Source organism: Acanthopagrus latus, chromosome 21 (genome assembly GCF_904848185.1).
Source record: "Acanthopagrus latus isolate v.2019 chromosome 21, fAcaLat1.1, whole genome shotgun sequence".
Taxonomy (NCBI): Eukaryota; Metazoa; Chordata; class Actinopteri; order Spariformes; family Sparidae; genus Acanthopagrus; species Acanthopagrus latus.
In genome coordinates this window covers 1,809,521-1,827,318 of record NC_051059.1, presented here as the reverse complement: position 1 = coordinate 1,827,318, position 17,798 = coordinate 1,809,521, and the positions used below count along the sequence as shown (strand labels likewise).

The window sequence follows — 17,798 nt, the reverse complement described above, 5'->3', positions numbered from 1 at the left end:
AAGTATGAGGTGAGAGCTGGCCAGCTCTGCAGGAGACGATCAACAGCGGGATGGAGAGACGGCCATCGCAAGCAAACATAAATCAGAATTTCTCGCCACTCAATGGCAACAAAAGCAAAAAATGCACGCAGTTCCCCTCTCTGGAAGCAGATACTGAGAAGCGGCTGTAGATCTTTAAAACCAGTGACTCAATATCCACTGACAGCTGATCACAGGCGTGCTTGCAGGTGTTATGAGCTATGTGAGCCGGGCAATTAGCTTTCAAAATGTGACTGTCGGCACTGCTCAGTAATTGGGAAACACTGTGGCATTTTCCAAAGTTTACATTGGCATTATCTGCTGCATAGGCAGTGATGTGTTTTATATCCAGTTCATACTTCTTCAGGCAGTTCATCTGAGCTTGATGAATGCCATTTGCAGTTTCATCACTATCTTCATAAAAAGTCAAGCAACTTGCAGCTCACTCCATCAGACACAGAAAAATATCTCACACACACTGGAAACATTTTTCTATTTCCCTCGTTCGAGGCATCGGAGGCAACCGAGTATAACACAGGCTCACCTTCAGTCGGGGATCGATCATTCAGGATATCCTGCACAGCCTTTGGTTCTAAAACATTCATTGTGATCATCTCAGCGTTTGTTCTTTCCGAGTGCATCTTCTTCACAACATTTCAGTGAAACATGAAACAACGCTGCGTTTAGCTTAACAACAGTCGGCGCTGTTGCTGTTGTAAGTCCATGTTTGACAGTGTGATACACGTACGAGGTTTCACTTGCCGCCACTTTGTCAGTTTCCACAGTAGGCGCCTCGAAGAATGCACCGATATTGCCTGCACCTTTAGCTAGCGCAGCCTTCTTGTGCATTTCTGTGGAAGCATGTTTGATCAAATCATTCTCACCTCCATGGCCAACTGAAGAAGCCAGAACATCAGTGTTGGTAGAGAGGAAATACTCGAAAGCAGAGGAGAAGTGAATGACGAAAAGAGCAAGCAGAGGTGAAGAGAGGTGAAAGGTGGTGGAAAATAATTGTGGAGGAAGGAGAAAGAGAAATGGAGATGAAAGACGGACTAGAGGGAGACAGGAGGGAGAGCGAATGTGTCCCCCAGACATTAGATCTCAACATCTGGTTTGTTACTCTGAGCCTCTCAGACAGACGGAGAGAAAAACACGGCTGAACTATAATGGAAAAAATGTGGATGAGGTCAATGCAAAATAATGGAAGTAACACAAGAATGACAAGCAGCTCAGGTGTGTGTAGAGATACAAAACCATGAAGAACTGGGTGGAAATGATAAAGTAGTTGGAGACTAAAGATGCTAAATCACTCCTTAATCACACACAAGGGGAAATCAATTAGAAGCAGTAAGACAGGAATAACTTATTCTGGAAAGTTGGGTTCTTGCATGAATCTGCAAATATTTCACTGTTGTCAGACTCCCACAGTTTACTGCCAAAAACCTTTTACAATATTTTGAATAATGGCTGAAAATCACCTTCCCTGCAAGTCCAATCAGAGCAGCAGATCTCCCAGAGTGCCTTTACAATAGAAATCCTGTCTAGTTCTCCCATGAGCCCAGACAAAGAAACCGCAGAGTCACAGGGTCGAGGGTTTGGATGTGACTCACATCCTCCACTGTGTCACTCCTTCACCCTCCTGCCGTCCTTCCTGGAACTCTTTATTTGATCGTGTACAGGAAGCAGGTTAATCAAAGTCTTCTTTTAGTTTAAAGCAGACTATAAGCCAAGCTGAAGTGTCAGATATATTACATTGTTTATGATGCTACTAACTGGTCCAGACCACAGCAGGACACATCTGCTGTTTTAATCTGAACTTATTTCTACAAACAGTCAGTTAATCTCCACCAAACTGAGTGCAACAGTCTCAAAAAAGTCTGCAGATGTCTATTACCTGATAATGTGCTTTAAAGTGGTAAATATGGTGGCCCTGAAGTGCGAAACACAACAACAACTTCAAAAAACACAACAACAAATAACACATTTGCATTTATCAATGCACTTTAAATGCACTTTTTTTAGTGTACAAAAATACTAAAACAAACTTTTGAAAGATAAATGTTTTTTTTTTTTTTCAGTAATCTGGCATCGGCATGAGGTCACAAACACTGAAAAAAACATGCGAGTCTTCAGATTCTGTTAAATACACGTTGATCCTACCTACCTGTATTTTTTAAACTTGTTTGCCAGTGATTATTTTCCTTACAGAAATTCATAATATCCTCAGCTTAATGCAGTGTATCACACTTTCCAATACAGTTCATACACATTTACACATTAGTTATTTTTTTGTTCTTGTTGTTATTTAATACCTCAGGAATCCTGCACATTGCACATTTGCACACGTCATGTACACGCAAGGTCAGTTACTGCATATAGTATGTTTATCTTTATTAGGACCCGAGCAGGTCAGACCTGCGAGGTCCCCATTGTTTTTCGAAATTAGAATGATTTTATTTGTCCAAAATGATCACATTTTTCACTGCCTGAACATAACCCCAAAACTCACCAAACTTGGAACATAAGTCACACCAGGAGAAAAATGTTGCGTTTTGGCTTATAACTCACATATACTGTGTCGCACATTCAAAAACCTTATAGCCACATGTTCCCTGAATTGTGCTGAATGTCGTCATATAGGCCACGCCCATTTTCGCCCGCCTTTTTCTTTCGCAAATTCGCGAAATGTCGCAAGCCTACTTTATTCAACTCCTCCCAGGAAATTTCACTGATTTGCACAACTCTTTGCACGCAGCATCTGTGGACTCTTCTGACAAAAAATTATCAAAAGAATTTTGATATTCCAAACAAACTCAAGTTATTGAATAACTTCCTGCAGATTTGGTGCAAAACAGGAAGTGTTGCATATCTCCACATTGGTGTGTCCGAATAGCTACATCAACATCATGGCAATAAAAGGTGAATACACCCTCCCACAGTGCCGCCGCCCAACAGGCATGGACTGCAGATCAAGAACCGTAACCACAAATTTAGTGTGAGGGATTTTTCACCTGTAGTCCATTTTGTATTTATGTAGATTACAGATAGTTCTTCTGACTTCAGCGTACATTATTTCATACCAGCAGGAGCAGGCCACCAAATCAAAAAAGAGCAACTTCCCTATTCGTATCTGGATAAAACTTCACGTTTGATAAGAGTCCAGCCCTGAACACATGGGCCAATATACAGTCATAGTCAGAGTGCCACATGTTGGACACAGGAAATGACATTTAACATCCTCCTGCACTGTCCGAAACACGGACAGTTAAGAGATGCGCACGCAATAATCAGGCAATGGGGCTGGCTGGGTACGCAGCACGCCCCGACAGCAGCATGCCCCGTCATGTGTGGACTGCGAAAAAAGAAATGACTGGACATTTTCAGTTTCAAGCAACATCTGGCATCTGTATCACTGCACTCACATTTATTACTGCAATCATTCAGTGTCCGCTTTATTGGCAGACACATGTTACAGACAGTCAGGAGCATTTAAGTGAGCACCGGCTGTCCTTGAACTCCACCAACACGTCCATACTCTCCAGATCGCTAACTGCAAACAGAACCATCCACTCCAATCCATAAAAAAAACATGCCATGTATGTGTCTTATTCACAGCACTTAGACAAGGATTTCTTGTCCTGCTCTTATAAGCCATAAAGTCAAACAAACCCGTGTTAAGAAAAGTGGGGTGATGGTTTTATGGACAGTTGAACGAAGTGCAGAAAGAACCAATTTGGTTCAATGCTTCCAATGCCCTCCAGAAGACCTGTATAAAATCAGCAAATTGTTTTCATTTAAGCCTATAAAAATGACTAGTCATTTTACAAGGTGTCCTAAAAGGGCACTGTAAGTATCAAATGTTGTCTCTGCTTCAGAGAATATACCAGACAGAAGTGTGTGCTCTGAACAGACAAAACGTATTAACAATGTCCGACAGCTGGTAACTCCAGCTCCTTTATGGCCTCAACAATGAACTGTCACATCACATCCTGAAAATGCAACGCCATGCTTTTTTGCACAACAAAGCCACAAATGTGTATTTTCATTTAATTGGTGCAAAACCTCTATATGAAAGAAATAACTATATTTTTGTGCTTCAAGGTAAACTACTGGTGGAGTTCAGTATTCAGTATTTGTTATTGTGTGTGTATAAGAGCCTCATGTAAACCCTTTAAAAGCATATAGATGAGCCACACTGGTGCACTGGGTGACATGTTCCCTCATTAAAACTCACTGTAGTTTATTTTGACCCAAGACGTGGGCACCACTTCAAATATCTGGAATCAGGCTAAGACAAAAGTTCAAGTGGGTTTGAGAAGAATGTTTCTAATTATTTTGATCTTGTGAATATTTTTCTCTTTGATCACCATTAACCAGGCTGCAACATCATGTTGCAGTGAGCTTAGCATTTTGTATTTCTATGTCTGGGCTGCCAGCCTTGGGTCCTTGATTAAATGTATAATACTTGATTTCTGCAGCTAGGGGTCTCCTTATCAAAACAAAACAAAAGACGCTGTGTGAGTGAAAGAAAAGTAGAGGACAGAGCAGAGCCTCTGCACAGGAATAAACACCTGGAGTCGCATCAGATTCTGGATTTATCTTTGCTCCTGGTTATCAATCCAAATCCAGCAGCTGAACTCGGTCCTCGGGTGTTCTTGTTCTCAGGCGTTCATGTTCTGTATTGTTGATAACATAACTTTCAGAGAGGAGAGGGGGAAAAGAAGAGAGAGAACCAGAGTCTCTGCTGAGTGCTGAGTTCAGTGATAGGCTCTACTAAATTCAAACACACACACATACACACACACACACACACACACACACACACACACACACACACACACACACACACACACACACACACACACACACACACATTTGGTGTGTGCTTACTAGCTTCTGGCTAATGTACAGTAATCTGGCAGGTTAGGACGAATAAACACAAATGATTCCATGGTCAAATTGCTTTGCTGGTGGTGAACACACCATTAAAAAAACACCATTTCTGATGATCTGATGTGACTCAGGTACAAATGTTCCCAGATGAGGCAGTTCATAATTCTTATTCATGTTATGAGTAAACTTTCTTTCTGGTTTGAACATTGTTGGAAACATTTGGGATAATGTACAAAACTCAACACAATACATAACACACGTTGTTTTTAGTCATTTGATGGCAGGATTCTTACATTTTATATCAACTTCATTGTAGAAATACAACAACACACAACAGTCACTGCTCATCGAGTTAACTGATAAAGGTTGTTACTGTTCTGCAGAATTACGCTAATGCATCAAAACATTGAGCAGATACAAATACAAATACTTTTAAATGCTGTAGCCTCCTGTGAGTAGGTCAGAGATGGACATGGGACATCTCAGCACTGTGGACTGAGATCATTGATAATGTTGTTCACACACTACTGCAACAGCATGTATTACAATATCCTGGATAACTGCATTTATCCTAGCTGTGATCTCATGTCTCTGTCTCGTTCACACACACACACACACACACACACACAGTACTGTGGGAAATCCCATTTGATTGATTTCTAATTCCAGTTAGTATGAGAGCATGGAAAACTGGACCACATCCCCAGTCCTGCTTTCCCTTCTTTTCTTGACTTTTTCACACATTTTCACTTTACCTTATGTAAACCCTTTTCCACATCTATTACATAACCCTCTCTTTTCGTTGGTGCTCACTGTTTGCGCTCCCCCTCCCCCTCCCCCTCCTCCTTCTCCTCCTGCTCCCCCTCCTCCCTCTCTCCACTGCTTTTCCAGTGTGTGTGCTCCAGTTTTCCAGGCGTGTGTTGGCCAAGACCGCTGAGTTACAGTCCAGCACTGGTGGAACAACCTCACTTAATACCACTCAGTCCAACAGTCCACATACTGTACTTTGATGCTTCTACAGATTTGTTGGCACTGAGATCTGACCTTGCTGATATTATCACTGAAATAAAACCCTGCACACCAATTAAAATAATGAAATGGTTAGATCCTGTTAACATCTTACAGATCTTAATATAGATGAGATTCTGTGCATTAAATATTGTCAAAAACTTTCCTCAATATCTGTACGTTGGAGTTAGATGAACAAGGAATAGTAATACCTACAGTTTTTGATAATAATACACTCATTTTGTTCAGCAAGATGTATGATAATTGACTCAGAAAATTACTTAGTTACAACAGTAACTAACATCAGGAATGGCTGCTCACACCTTAACGCAGAATGTAATCTCTAATTCTTTCTTTTCATTTCATTTCTATCATACGTTACAAAGAATCCTCTGTGTGTTCTCATCTGTCCCATCTTTACCTGATGATGTTGCTGCGGTTTGCTGTTACAAGCTCAACACTTCCTGCTTCAACGGTCTGTTAAAAAGCTTTTCTCCAGCAGCCAGGGTTTACATTGGAGCTGATCTGCCATCTTGTGGTGGCCATAAATTCTGCCAAATAATGGAGGGCAGGGCCTCCTCAAAGCAGGAGAAAGACTTCATTTCTTTGTTTTTTTCCCCATTCCTTTTTCTAAATGATACATACACTGTTTGGATAACATCATAACAACAACGTACTGTGCATAAAAATGCTAAATTAGCAAACTCAACATTGTCTCATCTGTTTTAGGGTGATGGTGACATTTTTAAACATTTTAAATTAAAAAAGATCCAGAGCTTAACTTGAAACATGAGTGACAAAAAGTCATTACTAGGGGTGGAAGAAGTACGCAGAATCTATACCTCAGTAAAAATACTCCATTATAACTAAAGCTTCTGTGTTTAAAATCCGTTTATGTGAAATTACAACAATACTGTCAAGTGTCAAAGTAAAAGTACTCATTAGAACTCAAAATTCAGAAGATTGTCCCCTGTGACATACTGATGCACCAGTGTGTAAGCTGCATTGGACTGCATTGCATGTTATTTTGAAAAATAACTAGTAACTGCAGGTGTCAGATAAATGTATTAAGTATAAAGTAGAATACAACGTAAATTATTCTCAAATACTTGAGTTACTGTACCTGGTGGCTTTCCACCACTGGTTATTGCAGTTGTGTATTGAACATGTTCTGCACGCATGTCCATGGTGTTTAAAATATTTCATAATATGTGGTTGTTTCCTGCTTGCTTTTTGTTCTCTTTGTCAAGTTTGACATGACCTTGTTTTAAGATGGTGAAGGCACTCGTAGTCCTCTGATTCTAGATTTTTTTTAAAACTAGATGAACGCCTTAAACAGTATTTACATCTACATTAATGAAAACATTCACCTGACAAAAAGAGCCTCAGATAATGTGAGAATCTGCAGCTGTTGTGTTTCTGATTCTCTACCAAAGCAGCACAATAATTCACAGTGAACTGTAGGGGACCTGATGGATTAAACATTTAGAACATTTCCGTGGAAGCGTTTTATTTTAGTGTTTATTAATCATTGTGATCGACAGGTTCTACTGAGTTTATCTGGGCTGTAATTTTAGAAAATATTATGCAAGTGCAGAATGTGGTCCGTTTTAACATCTGCTTGTCGAAACTAGAGTCCAGAAGAAATAGTTTGTTGGAATTCAACCCGTGTGATCTTTGTGTTGGATACAGAATCCATCTGCACAGTCTGTCTGTCTGAATCTGAACCAAGGTACACTATCAGGTGGAAAAAAACACCAGTCTATGTGAATAAAACATGGAAACAAGAGAGGAACAAGAGAATGCCATGAACAAACTGCATCAGACATTTTTGTATACAAGTGTTTTAATCTTTCATTTATTTACATAATTTGCATGACTACAGAACAGTCATTCAGATTGAAATAACCGATTTTGTCAAGTGGATCCTCCTTGTCCTGTAATATTAGCTGTGGTATAAAATTAACTTTTTCTGATTGTTGGATGGTTATCTCATTCCTTCTCGATGGTTGCGTCACATCAATAGCTAAGCGAGCTGTTGCTTATTAGCATCCATTAGCAACATATTAGCATCCATCCAGAAATGTCTTCAGATTGCCTCATTGTGTGACCAACAGTTCAAAACCTAGAGATTACGTAATGTAGAGTGACAGGAAACAGACAAAAGCATTTTCTAGTTCAGGAAGCTTAATAGTTTGTTGTTTTTTTAACGTATATTTAATGATTACCTGCATTAACAATGGTTAAACAAATGTTTTTCATGTGAGAGTTGACCACTTAGTGGCGCTTTTTCTCTTCTTTTAGCTCAAGATGAAATAAAAAAATCAGGTGACTTAAGCATGACTCCATATGAATGATAATGTTGCTCTATAACTGCTGGATGTGTAAACAGGTAAAATGACAGAGTTGTGCTCACAGTTTGTTCTGCTGCCCCCATGTGGCCAAAAACAACCACAACAAAAAACAATGCTGCTTTCAACCTGCAATGGCCTGATAACCATTACGACCACTTGGGGGCAGCGGACACATATTAGACATATCGTCCTCTTTTAGGTTGTAGAACTTGAATATCTTGCCTATTTACACATCCATTGGTTACTAAGCAACATCACCATTGGTTTGGATTATCTTTGTGTCCAAATCATTCAAATATTAATGTAAGTACATTTTTCCTTCTGTTTTGGTCTCCAAACTGCTGGGGACATCCGTCTCTTTTGTCTCTTGCAGTCAGACAGGTGAATAATGAGCTGAAACTTACTATGAAACTGTCAATGTTTTTGTCATTTGCTAGTAACCCGACAAAAAACCTTTATATTGATTGAGTGCGTGTGTTTGTATGTGTGTTATTTCTGTATGCTTATTTGTCGGATCTCATCCACTCTGTTGTGGTGTAGCTGGAAGGCGGGAGTGACCCAGCGACCACACGAACACTGATCACCACACCAGCTAAAGGAGCCCAGCTTAGAGCTGCATTTAGGACACAGCAGCTACACACACACAAGAAAAGAGAGGAGAGTACAATAAGTTTTTAGGAACATTATGTAGGAAACCGAAATGACTTCAGTTCCTGACCTGAGTGAGTGCATGCATGCCTTACCTGTCCATCCATCACTCCAACTAAAGCTTGTTTCATCCACTGTACTGGTTCAATGAAGTAAGACGTACACTGGATGTCTCCTAGAAAAAAAACACACATTAAGTGATGTTAAACCACATGTTCAAGACACAGTTTCAGGTCACAGTAAGAAAAGCACAAGCTTACTAACAACACCAACAATGTTTTATTCAAGGGCCTCAGTGAGCCAGCAGCACAGTGAACCAGCATGACTACTACCAAGACCCGGATAACTGCAGATGACATGACTGTGCCATGACTTTCCTGTCTCAGATGCTGTGTGATTATGACGCCCCTGGCAAACAGTCCAGAAATTAGACCTCCAGTTAGAAAGAAGTGATGTCACCAGACCTCTGTAGCCGCTCCTCATCTCTGCTTGAGACTGTAGAGGATCCGTACTACATGAGCCACTACTAGCATAAGAAGACTGAGTCCCTGCAGTCAAGAGAATTGAGTTGCATTGTGGGTATCGTACGTGACAGGTTTTAACAAGGACGGAGAATAAAACAGGTAACTGGTTTTGTTCCTTTTCATTTAACTGTCACATCGTACCTCCATCAATATTACAACAGTGTGGTGTTACATCAGTGAAGTACTCTCACAACTCAAAGACTAATTAATAGTATCCAATATACCGTTACTGTGTTCCTCAGTGGTTGGAGTTTCTTCTGGTGTCAGTGATAGCTGTTAAGATTTGACTCATGACTCAGTGGAGGACAAATCAGCACGTCAAACCACAATAACTACCTTCTTGTTGTCTATCATCACCTATCCCTTTCGATTCATGCAGTATCTCTGAGTATCTCTGCTTGGCTTGTCCTTTGTTCGACTCGCCTGTGGAGGTGCCATTCAGTTTAATATCCTCCAGGCTAGATGAACTGACCAACAGTGTGGTTGTGTTCTTACCTGTAAGGTTACTAGACTTCTTGTGACCAAAGGCTTGTGCTCCTTCTCCAACTGGGTGACTGAGAAGACTGGAGCCACGGAAAAGAGTTCGTCTGTGGAGGAGAAGGTGGGGCTGGAGTCAGAATGTGTGCTGAATTATTCCTTTAATCCTAAGTGATAACAAGAGGATTTATGATCTGGCTTATTTTTAAACAATGTACCCCACGTTTCCTTGTTCCTGGCATTAACATTCAGGAGTAAAATGGCAATGACAGTAAAACATTCCAATTTGAAATTGTTTGAGATTCAGCACTCTCAAACTTTCCTCCATTCAGCTACTGTCTGAACTTCTCCACCTTTCACCTGCACTTCCTGCAGCGATACGACACTTCAGAGGAGCTGGAGTGGGCAGGGTCGGCGGCAAACAGCTCCCTGGGCACATGCTGCAACTCTGTCCACACACGCACACACAAAAACAACAGAAAAACATGAATAACATAGATCTGCACTCCTGCCCATGTTTTGTGTGTGTGTGTGTGTGTGTGTGTGTGTGTGTGTGTGTGTGTGTGTGTTTACCAGGGTACTTCTCAGTGATCTTGGTCAGCCTGTACTGTTTGTACAGAGGACTGGAGGTATCCACTTCACACTTCATGGCCTCATACAGACACAACTGCTCCTCGAAACCACTGTTAACCCTGAAACACATCCACCAGCTATCAATTATCTGTCCTGTGCCTTCTATTGATAACTTCCATTCTGACAATGACATCATTAAAGGGACAGTTCACCCAAATGACAAAAACCTAAAATGCTATATTCTCACTCACCATCACTGGTATCTACCCTTGCACATTTAGTAAAAACAGTAAAAGACAACATATATTTTTCATCAAATAAGCAAGTCAGTTAATGAACAACAAGTCCAGGCAGGAATGAGAACATACACACACAAACACACACACACAAACACACACACACAAACACACACACACACACACACACACACACACACACACACACACACTTACTGTACATCCTGTTTGACACTCTTCAGCCTGTTGTAAGCTTCAGTGAAGCCCAGCTGGTATTTCTTCATTAGATAAGCAGTAAGAATGGTGGCACTACGACTCCGACCGGCCTGGCTGAACACAAAATGATAATATATACATATAACTTAAATGGGCACTATGTGGTTTGGTAGAAGAATTTCAAACTTCAAATTCTAAATGAATGAGCTAACAATACTACAAGCATGTCTTTGTCACTACTGTTTAATAATTGACTGATCAACACATCAGCTAAAGGCTCAGTAGAATTTAGAGGCAGAAATGGAAAACAATATTCTTGCTTATGTTTTCATTACTGTATAAACATTTGATGTTTCTAGAGACTTTCTAGAGGAGAAGAAGGGGAGACGGATGTTAAATTGGTGGTAATCTGCAAGATCAGCACTAGCTACCACTAAACCCTAGACACTGGACCTTGTGTAATTGAAAACATGTGAAAGACAAACAAAAGAGTGGCAGCTGAGGACAGCAGAGGCATCTCATTGACTGCTGACTCTTACCAGTGAACTAGTGCGGCCCCACCTCCATCCACAGCCTCCTGAATGAAGAGGAAGCAGTCATCCATGTGACTCAGGAGATCAGAGGTCACCTCATCCAGAACGTTGATCCACTTCCTGCGGAGGCTCCCATCAGCAGGAAGCAGAGGGGTGGGGTCCACAGAGTCCACAGACAGGATGTGAGTGACAGCAGCATCAGCCAGTGCCTGGCTGTCGTTGAGGTCAGCTGCAGTGCCGATGTACAGACCAGGGTCCACCAGGAGCATGACTGCTGAGAGGGATACAGAGCTAAAGTTAACGTCCTGGTACATACAGAAACTCAAATCTGAGGAAAATTTTTAAACATCTCGTGTGATCATGTTTTTACACAAACAGTTCCACTGTTAATTGTTATACTTTATTAAAAAGGCCAGATATCAGAAAACTTGAACCTCCTACTCATAGAGGACATAGTTTAGGTTCAGATAATCTTGATGGATCATATACTGTTTGCCTGATTTTGATTCTAATACGAAAAAAGATTTTATTAATTCAATAGAGATGAGCCATGATAAACATTTAAGTTGACAAGATGTGAAGATACTAAGGTTGAGGCATGTTTATTTCATAAGTGGGGTAAATGTGTGTCCTCCATATTGTTTTGCACTGTCGTTAGGATTGTGAGTCTTTGCTTAGCTGATGATAAAAGTGTATGCGATGTACATAGCTTCTATTGAGGAATTTAAAATCATGTTATACAATAATCACATTACTGTTCATTTTATTCATAATAAGGCAGGTTCACAGTCTATCACTTCCAGTCCTGTCCTGGCACATCTGATTCACTTCTGATTTTTTTTAATGCTGTATAAATACAACATGAAAATGACCAAATTATGAATTAACCTTAATGGAATAGGCATGTACTGACATAAACTGGAAAATGTAATGTGATTTTTTAAAAATAAATGTTAATATATGGAAGGAGTCCACGCATTTGACATACATACTTCAGTGTAAACCAAAATATATTGTCCATTTCCATGATACATTACTATTGTATAATGATGTATTCAACTATTGATGACATATTAATACTCCTATTACTTAAAGGTGCCATATGTAAGATTTTTAGTCGAAATCGTTTAAAAATAAACTAACATGAAAAAATAGCAACTCTCATGTCATGACATCTATGTAGTGTGATGCAGAGATATCTAGTGAAGCTAGCATGCTAACCTGCTAGCTCCAAACCCTCCAGTCCATATTTCCTGTGCTATAGTGATGGGAATGGCAGTTCTTTTTACTGTACTGAATCTCTAGTATCTGTTCATTAAAATGATTTGTTCAAAAGAGTCGTTCATCAAATTGATAAACAGCCAAACAATCCATCATTTAGTTCATGATTCATCCCTGAGGTTCACGTTCCCTTACTGAGGGACGGTGCGTTCACGGACTATAGTACACAATCCTTCACAGGAGACGCAGCGCCGCTTTGAGTGGTATACATAGACTAAAATTATTACACGGTAAAAGTGTCCTCTGTGCACAGTAAAATCACTTAACATGATGCTACATGGATGTTAGCGACACAGTGCTAATTTTAGCAGTAGGATTACTTAACGTGAATCAACTCCTCTGCCCTGAGTGAGTGAGTGACACAGCTCCACTTTCAGCACAGTACGTGAACGAGAATCGCGTTCTCAGCGACAGTTCTCTGTGTGCAGTAGGTTCACGAATCATGAACGAATCGCAGCGCGAACGTCAATCACGTCCTCACAGCTCTCTGTGTGCAGGCGAGAGAGTCCGCGCCTGCACGCTGGCTGCTTCATTCACTGAAGATTCGTGAGTGAGTCGCGGCAGTTCCACTCCCGGCCGGCATGCTCGCGGCTGAGCTCAACTGAATTGAGAAAGGAACAAATCAGTTCACGGAGTGATTCCGTTCAGTTCATTCACTCAAAAGATTTGTTTGTTCGAACAACACAACACTACTGTGCTATTAGTGTCAGTATCAACACCAACACTCCCCTGGTGTACTGAGCTCTCAGCCAGCTAAATGCACCACAGCTAACCAAGCTAATTAGCTAACAGCAGCTAGTGATATGTTGCCCCTATTGGTTTGGAATATGAATTAGACAGCTGGTCAAGTCTCACATAGTATACATATTACATATTCTTGCTATATAGGTTTATTGCACCTTTGAAATACATTTTGCAGTTTAAAATGGCAGTAATTGGTGCACGTGTATATAGAGAGTGTGTCATTAAATATATTTAGTACAACATTGCAAGTACAGTGTTTAATCTGTATTTCAATACAAATGAATATGAGACTAATTTCAAACATAAGCCTGTGGAGTGTGTAATTACGAGGTGAACACATGCTAAAAGAACCCCCCCCCCCCCCTTTTTTTTTTTTTTTTTTTAAATCTCGCTGTACATGCTATGAATCCTTCAGGTCCTCCGTAGAACCGAAAGCACTGATGAAAAGAGAGCATGTCGGGTCAAATCTCCTCAGTGAGGTGGTCTGCCTTGACTTCCTCCTCAAACGTGACTTGTGAGCTGACGCATGGTTACCTCACCTGTTAGCTGAGCTCAGCTCTTCGTCTCTGTATCTCTGCGGTATCTGTGTCCGCGGCCAACCGCTTTTCACATGTAATGTACTGAGTGAAGAACGAAATACCAGAACCAACACAGAGTAAGGAGTTCAGTTAAAAACTCATCGTTTGGTCGTATTGAGATGTTTGGTTCGTCTTTCGTACGGTCCGGCCAGAAACGTACAGGAGAACTCTTTAGTTCCGGTGTTACAGCAAATTCTGTTCTATTAGGCATTTTCTAGTTATAAGATATTTTACCAAACATGGCGCCTAAATAACATTTAGATAGAATCACAAATGTTAACACTTGTCATATTACTGTACTGAAATGTTAATCCAAGTTCCGATCCATCAAACTTAATTTGTTTAGCACTTTACATACACCAAAATAATACAGAGTGCTTCACAAAATGAGAACAATAAAGAAATACCTACCACCACACCCTCAAACACACACAAACACTTACACATTAACCAATAAGAACACAGGAGCTTCAGAAACAAAAAAAGTACTTTTTTGAGTAAAATAACACACAGTCATTAAAGGTGCAATATTTAAGAATTGGCCATATGATAAATTCATACTTAAAACAAACAAAGGACAGCATATCACCAGAGTAACTGCGGAATGCTGCTAACTGTAGCTGGGGGGTGTTGGCCAATCACAGGGCTACCTGGTTAGCATGTTAACTTCAGCAGATATCCTTGCAACACAATACATAAACATTTTAAACTAAAATTCCTCCATATTGCCACTTAGATACACTTATTAATACTTCATAAAAATGCTAAAAATAATGAAAATTAAAGGTGGGATCAAAAGGTCTGAGACCATCAGCCAGAACACCCCAACCCAGCACCCGTCCCGAGCACAGAACCACCCTCTCCACCACTAAATATTGATTCTGAAGCCCAGTGCAGAGATTTTAAAAATGGTGTACTTTGGCAATTCCTCTCAGTTTGTTGAGAACGATTTAATGCCTGTGCTTTCAGTTTCACTGGGACTTTCATTCTGGGCTTCAGTACCAATGACCAAGACTTCAATTTCTGGAAGAACTGTTTAAATTTCTCAATATTACTGTTAAAAAAGGGAATCTATTGGTCCTGAGTCACTGGGAGACATAGCAATGTGCAGTTTGCCCTGAAAATGTAAGCTGATGAGGTTTCCAAGCGTGTAAAGATTAAAATGTAGGACCTAAAACTGAACCCTGAGGAACACCACAACTCATTTTATAACTCTTGGATGAACATTGATTTATATTCACAACAAACTCTCTATCAGTAAGACAGAATTTGAACTAGTCCAAAACAGTGCCAGAGAGACCTATCAGGATGTGAAGTCTGTCTAAAAGAATGGAGTGATCCACTGTGACATAGGCTGCAGTTAAGTCAAGTGGCACTAAAATTGAAGGTTTCCTCAGATCCATGTTGGACCTAATTTAGCCTTCTCCAAGATTTTACTGGTCTCTTCTCATGTAGAAGTGAGGCATCTAAATTGTTTCACTTAAGATGAGGTTAAAGTATGGCAGTTTTCAGAGCGGTGGGAAAAACACCCATCTGAAGTTAATAGTTTACAATATTGATTAAATCTTCATTAAAAATGCTATAAACTGTTTAAAAAAGGGATGTGGGCACAAAATATAAAAAGCAAGGTGCAGATTTGAATTGTGAAATAACTTGGTCCTGCATCTCAGCATTAACCAGTGTTCAAGGGTTGTGTTAAATGTATGTAAAGCTATCTACAATAAGGTCACAAGAGGTGGGTAAGATGTCCGTGGTACATAGAATATCAACAAAATGCTCTGTCACAGGTAATTCTGGAAGATCCTGCTGTATAAAACCACTGACAGAAACACAGACACAGAAATGATCAGAGAAGCCCACACCCACAACCAGAGTCACTTTGGCAGACAAGCAGTGTGTTATTATACGGTCCAGTCTATCTACATGAAGACAAATAATGACAACAATAAACCAATAATATGGGCAAACATAAAGCTTCAACTTTAAGCTCATTAACATTTACCACCTCTTTGTGTTAATGGTGACTTTTGTGACATTTGTTCACAACCTGAGAAACTTTAAGCATTTATACAACATGATTATAACATCACACCATTTTTATCCCAATATTGTACCATTGTAATAAATGTAGCAAAGAAATTCATGATCTATTTCATTGTATCTGGGCATGTCAGATGCTCCACATGGTCTGGAGAGGTTTATGAAGTGATTTCCAGATTTTCCAGATAGATAAAGGCTAATAGACATAGTTTTGAAAAAGAAAAAATAGTGGAAGATTTAGCTAGAACAAACAGGCAGGGCTTACCTGTAGATGCATTTCAATCTACAAAAATCAAGAACTTCATGTCATGTCACAACTCCTAGTGAAAATCCTCTGCTCCAGGTATGATTCCTGACTGAATTTATCGAACTACGTAGATCGAATATGTTATAAAAAAAACATTTCAAACAATGATCTCAAATTTTCCTATAATTTCAATTCAGCTCATGGGACAACCAACTGAGGGTAAAAAAACAGGACATTCTTTATCCACAAGGAAAATAAACTCCACCATGAAATTGGGTTCAGTCATAAAGCTGAAAGAAAGAGTGGGAACAAGTTAGAACAATGAGTGGAAGATACCGGGAGGATGAGGTAATGTAGACAGACACCGTTCAGCAGCCCACAGTCTCATCAGACTCATTAACACTGTCAACTGAGGACAGTCAGAGCAGAAAAAGAACTATATATATAATCACATGGTCAGCAAGGTTGAATGACTCTCTATTCTTCTTGAAGTGATGTTTTGTTGCCAGACACTCTTTAAATGCATGTTTCATAATGTCTGTCTGGCCTCCTGTTTCTCAACACCTACAAAGTGTGTGAAATGTGTGTGCCAGCGTGCATCCCACAGTCTGTACATGGTCACAGTGTGGGGTGCTAATAAAGTTTTATTAGACGCTTTAATCTGACCATCTGACCAATCACAATACCTCGCAGTGACCACACCCCTCCCTGAGGGCTCATTACAGGCCTGCCCATCACACATAATTGACTGTTAGAAATGAAGCCTGTTAAAATAGCAGAGCCCTCTTACATATAGTCAGTGAGAGCAGCAGGTGAATGGGAACAGAGTGGGTGTGTTGATGTGTTCGCGCCTGCTGCAGTGACTCATTCACATTGTATTATCGCTGTAGCAGATGGCCTGTAAGAGTGTCAACAAGCTCGTTTTTAACTGGCATCAAACAGACTTTTCCCAAATGCTTCCATCAAACTACTGTTTTGTCTATGAAAGTTACTGTGTACAGAATCTTAATGTGATTATAGCATCTTTCACTTTAGAGGAAGTGGCAGAAGTTTGTGTTTGTAGAAAAATGAGTGCAAACTGAAACAGTTTGTGTAAGGGTTGCCTGATATGGTAAAGAACAATATTAATGCCCTCTTTTAAGGTCCTTGTAAAAAGCATTAATTAACAGGCAATAAGCCAATTACTAGACCTTATAAGATGCTTAATCACACAAGAGTAGAAAAGAGTTACATTTATTACTGCTTTATAAGACACTTTATTAAGACTATTTACTAAATGTGTTAACATGGTGTTGATGAAATGTATTAATATGTATTGCTCATTGACTTAATCACATTTAGCAAACATTCCGCAGTGCCTATAGTTAACTGTGTGCATACTAAAGGATTTATTCACTTTAATACGGCACTGTTCCCACTTCAGATCTG

The 17,798-nt window shown here is 40.0% G+C and overlaps 1 protein-coding gene across 2 annotated transcripts; it reads right to left on the bottom strand.

Moving 5' to 3' along the window:
* Positions 1-7,747: 7,747 nt before the first annotated feature.
* On the bottom strand, positions 7,748-14,260 carry dusp12 (dual specificity phosphatase 12). 2 transcript variants are annotated; one of them, XM_037085258.1, is made up of 8 exons: positions 14,045-14,260; positions 11,487-11,754; positions 10,948-11,061; positions 10,496-10,614; positions 10,283-10,370; positions 9,941-10,032; positions 9,017-9,096; positions 7,748-8,906 (listed from the first exon to the last, which is right to left on the bottom strand). In XM_037085258.1, the coding sequence occupies exons 2-8, from the start codon at positions 11,747-11,749 to the stop codon at positions 8,763-8,765; spliced, it is 900 nt and encodes a 299-aa protein (XP_036941153.1). In that variant the 5' UTR covers positions 11,750-11,754; positions 14,045-14,260; the 3' UTR covers positions 7,748-8,762. The 2 variants fall into 2 exon arrangements, with proteins under 2 accessions (XP_036941153.1, XP_036941152.1); XM_037085257.1 differs by having other exon boundaries at positions 11,487-11,751; positions 14,045-14,259.
* Positions 14,261-17,798: the final 3,538 nt, after the last annotated feature.

Coding starts and splice junctions, on each gene's coding strand:
- dusp12 (XM_037085258.1), bottom strand. CDS start 11,749: ATGCTCCTGGTGGACCCTGGTCTGTACATCGGCACTGCAGCTGACCTC. Junction 10,615..10,947: donor AGTGTCAAACAGGATGTACA/GTAAGTGTGTGT, acceptor GATGTGTTTCAG/GGTTAACAGTGGTTTCGAGG. Junction 9,097..9,940: donor GAAGTCTAGTAACCTTACAG/GTAAGAACACAA, acceptor TTTTTTTTCTAG/GAGACATCCAGTGTACGTCT.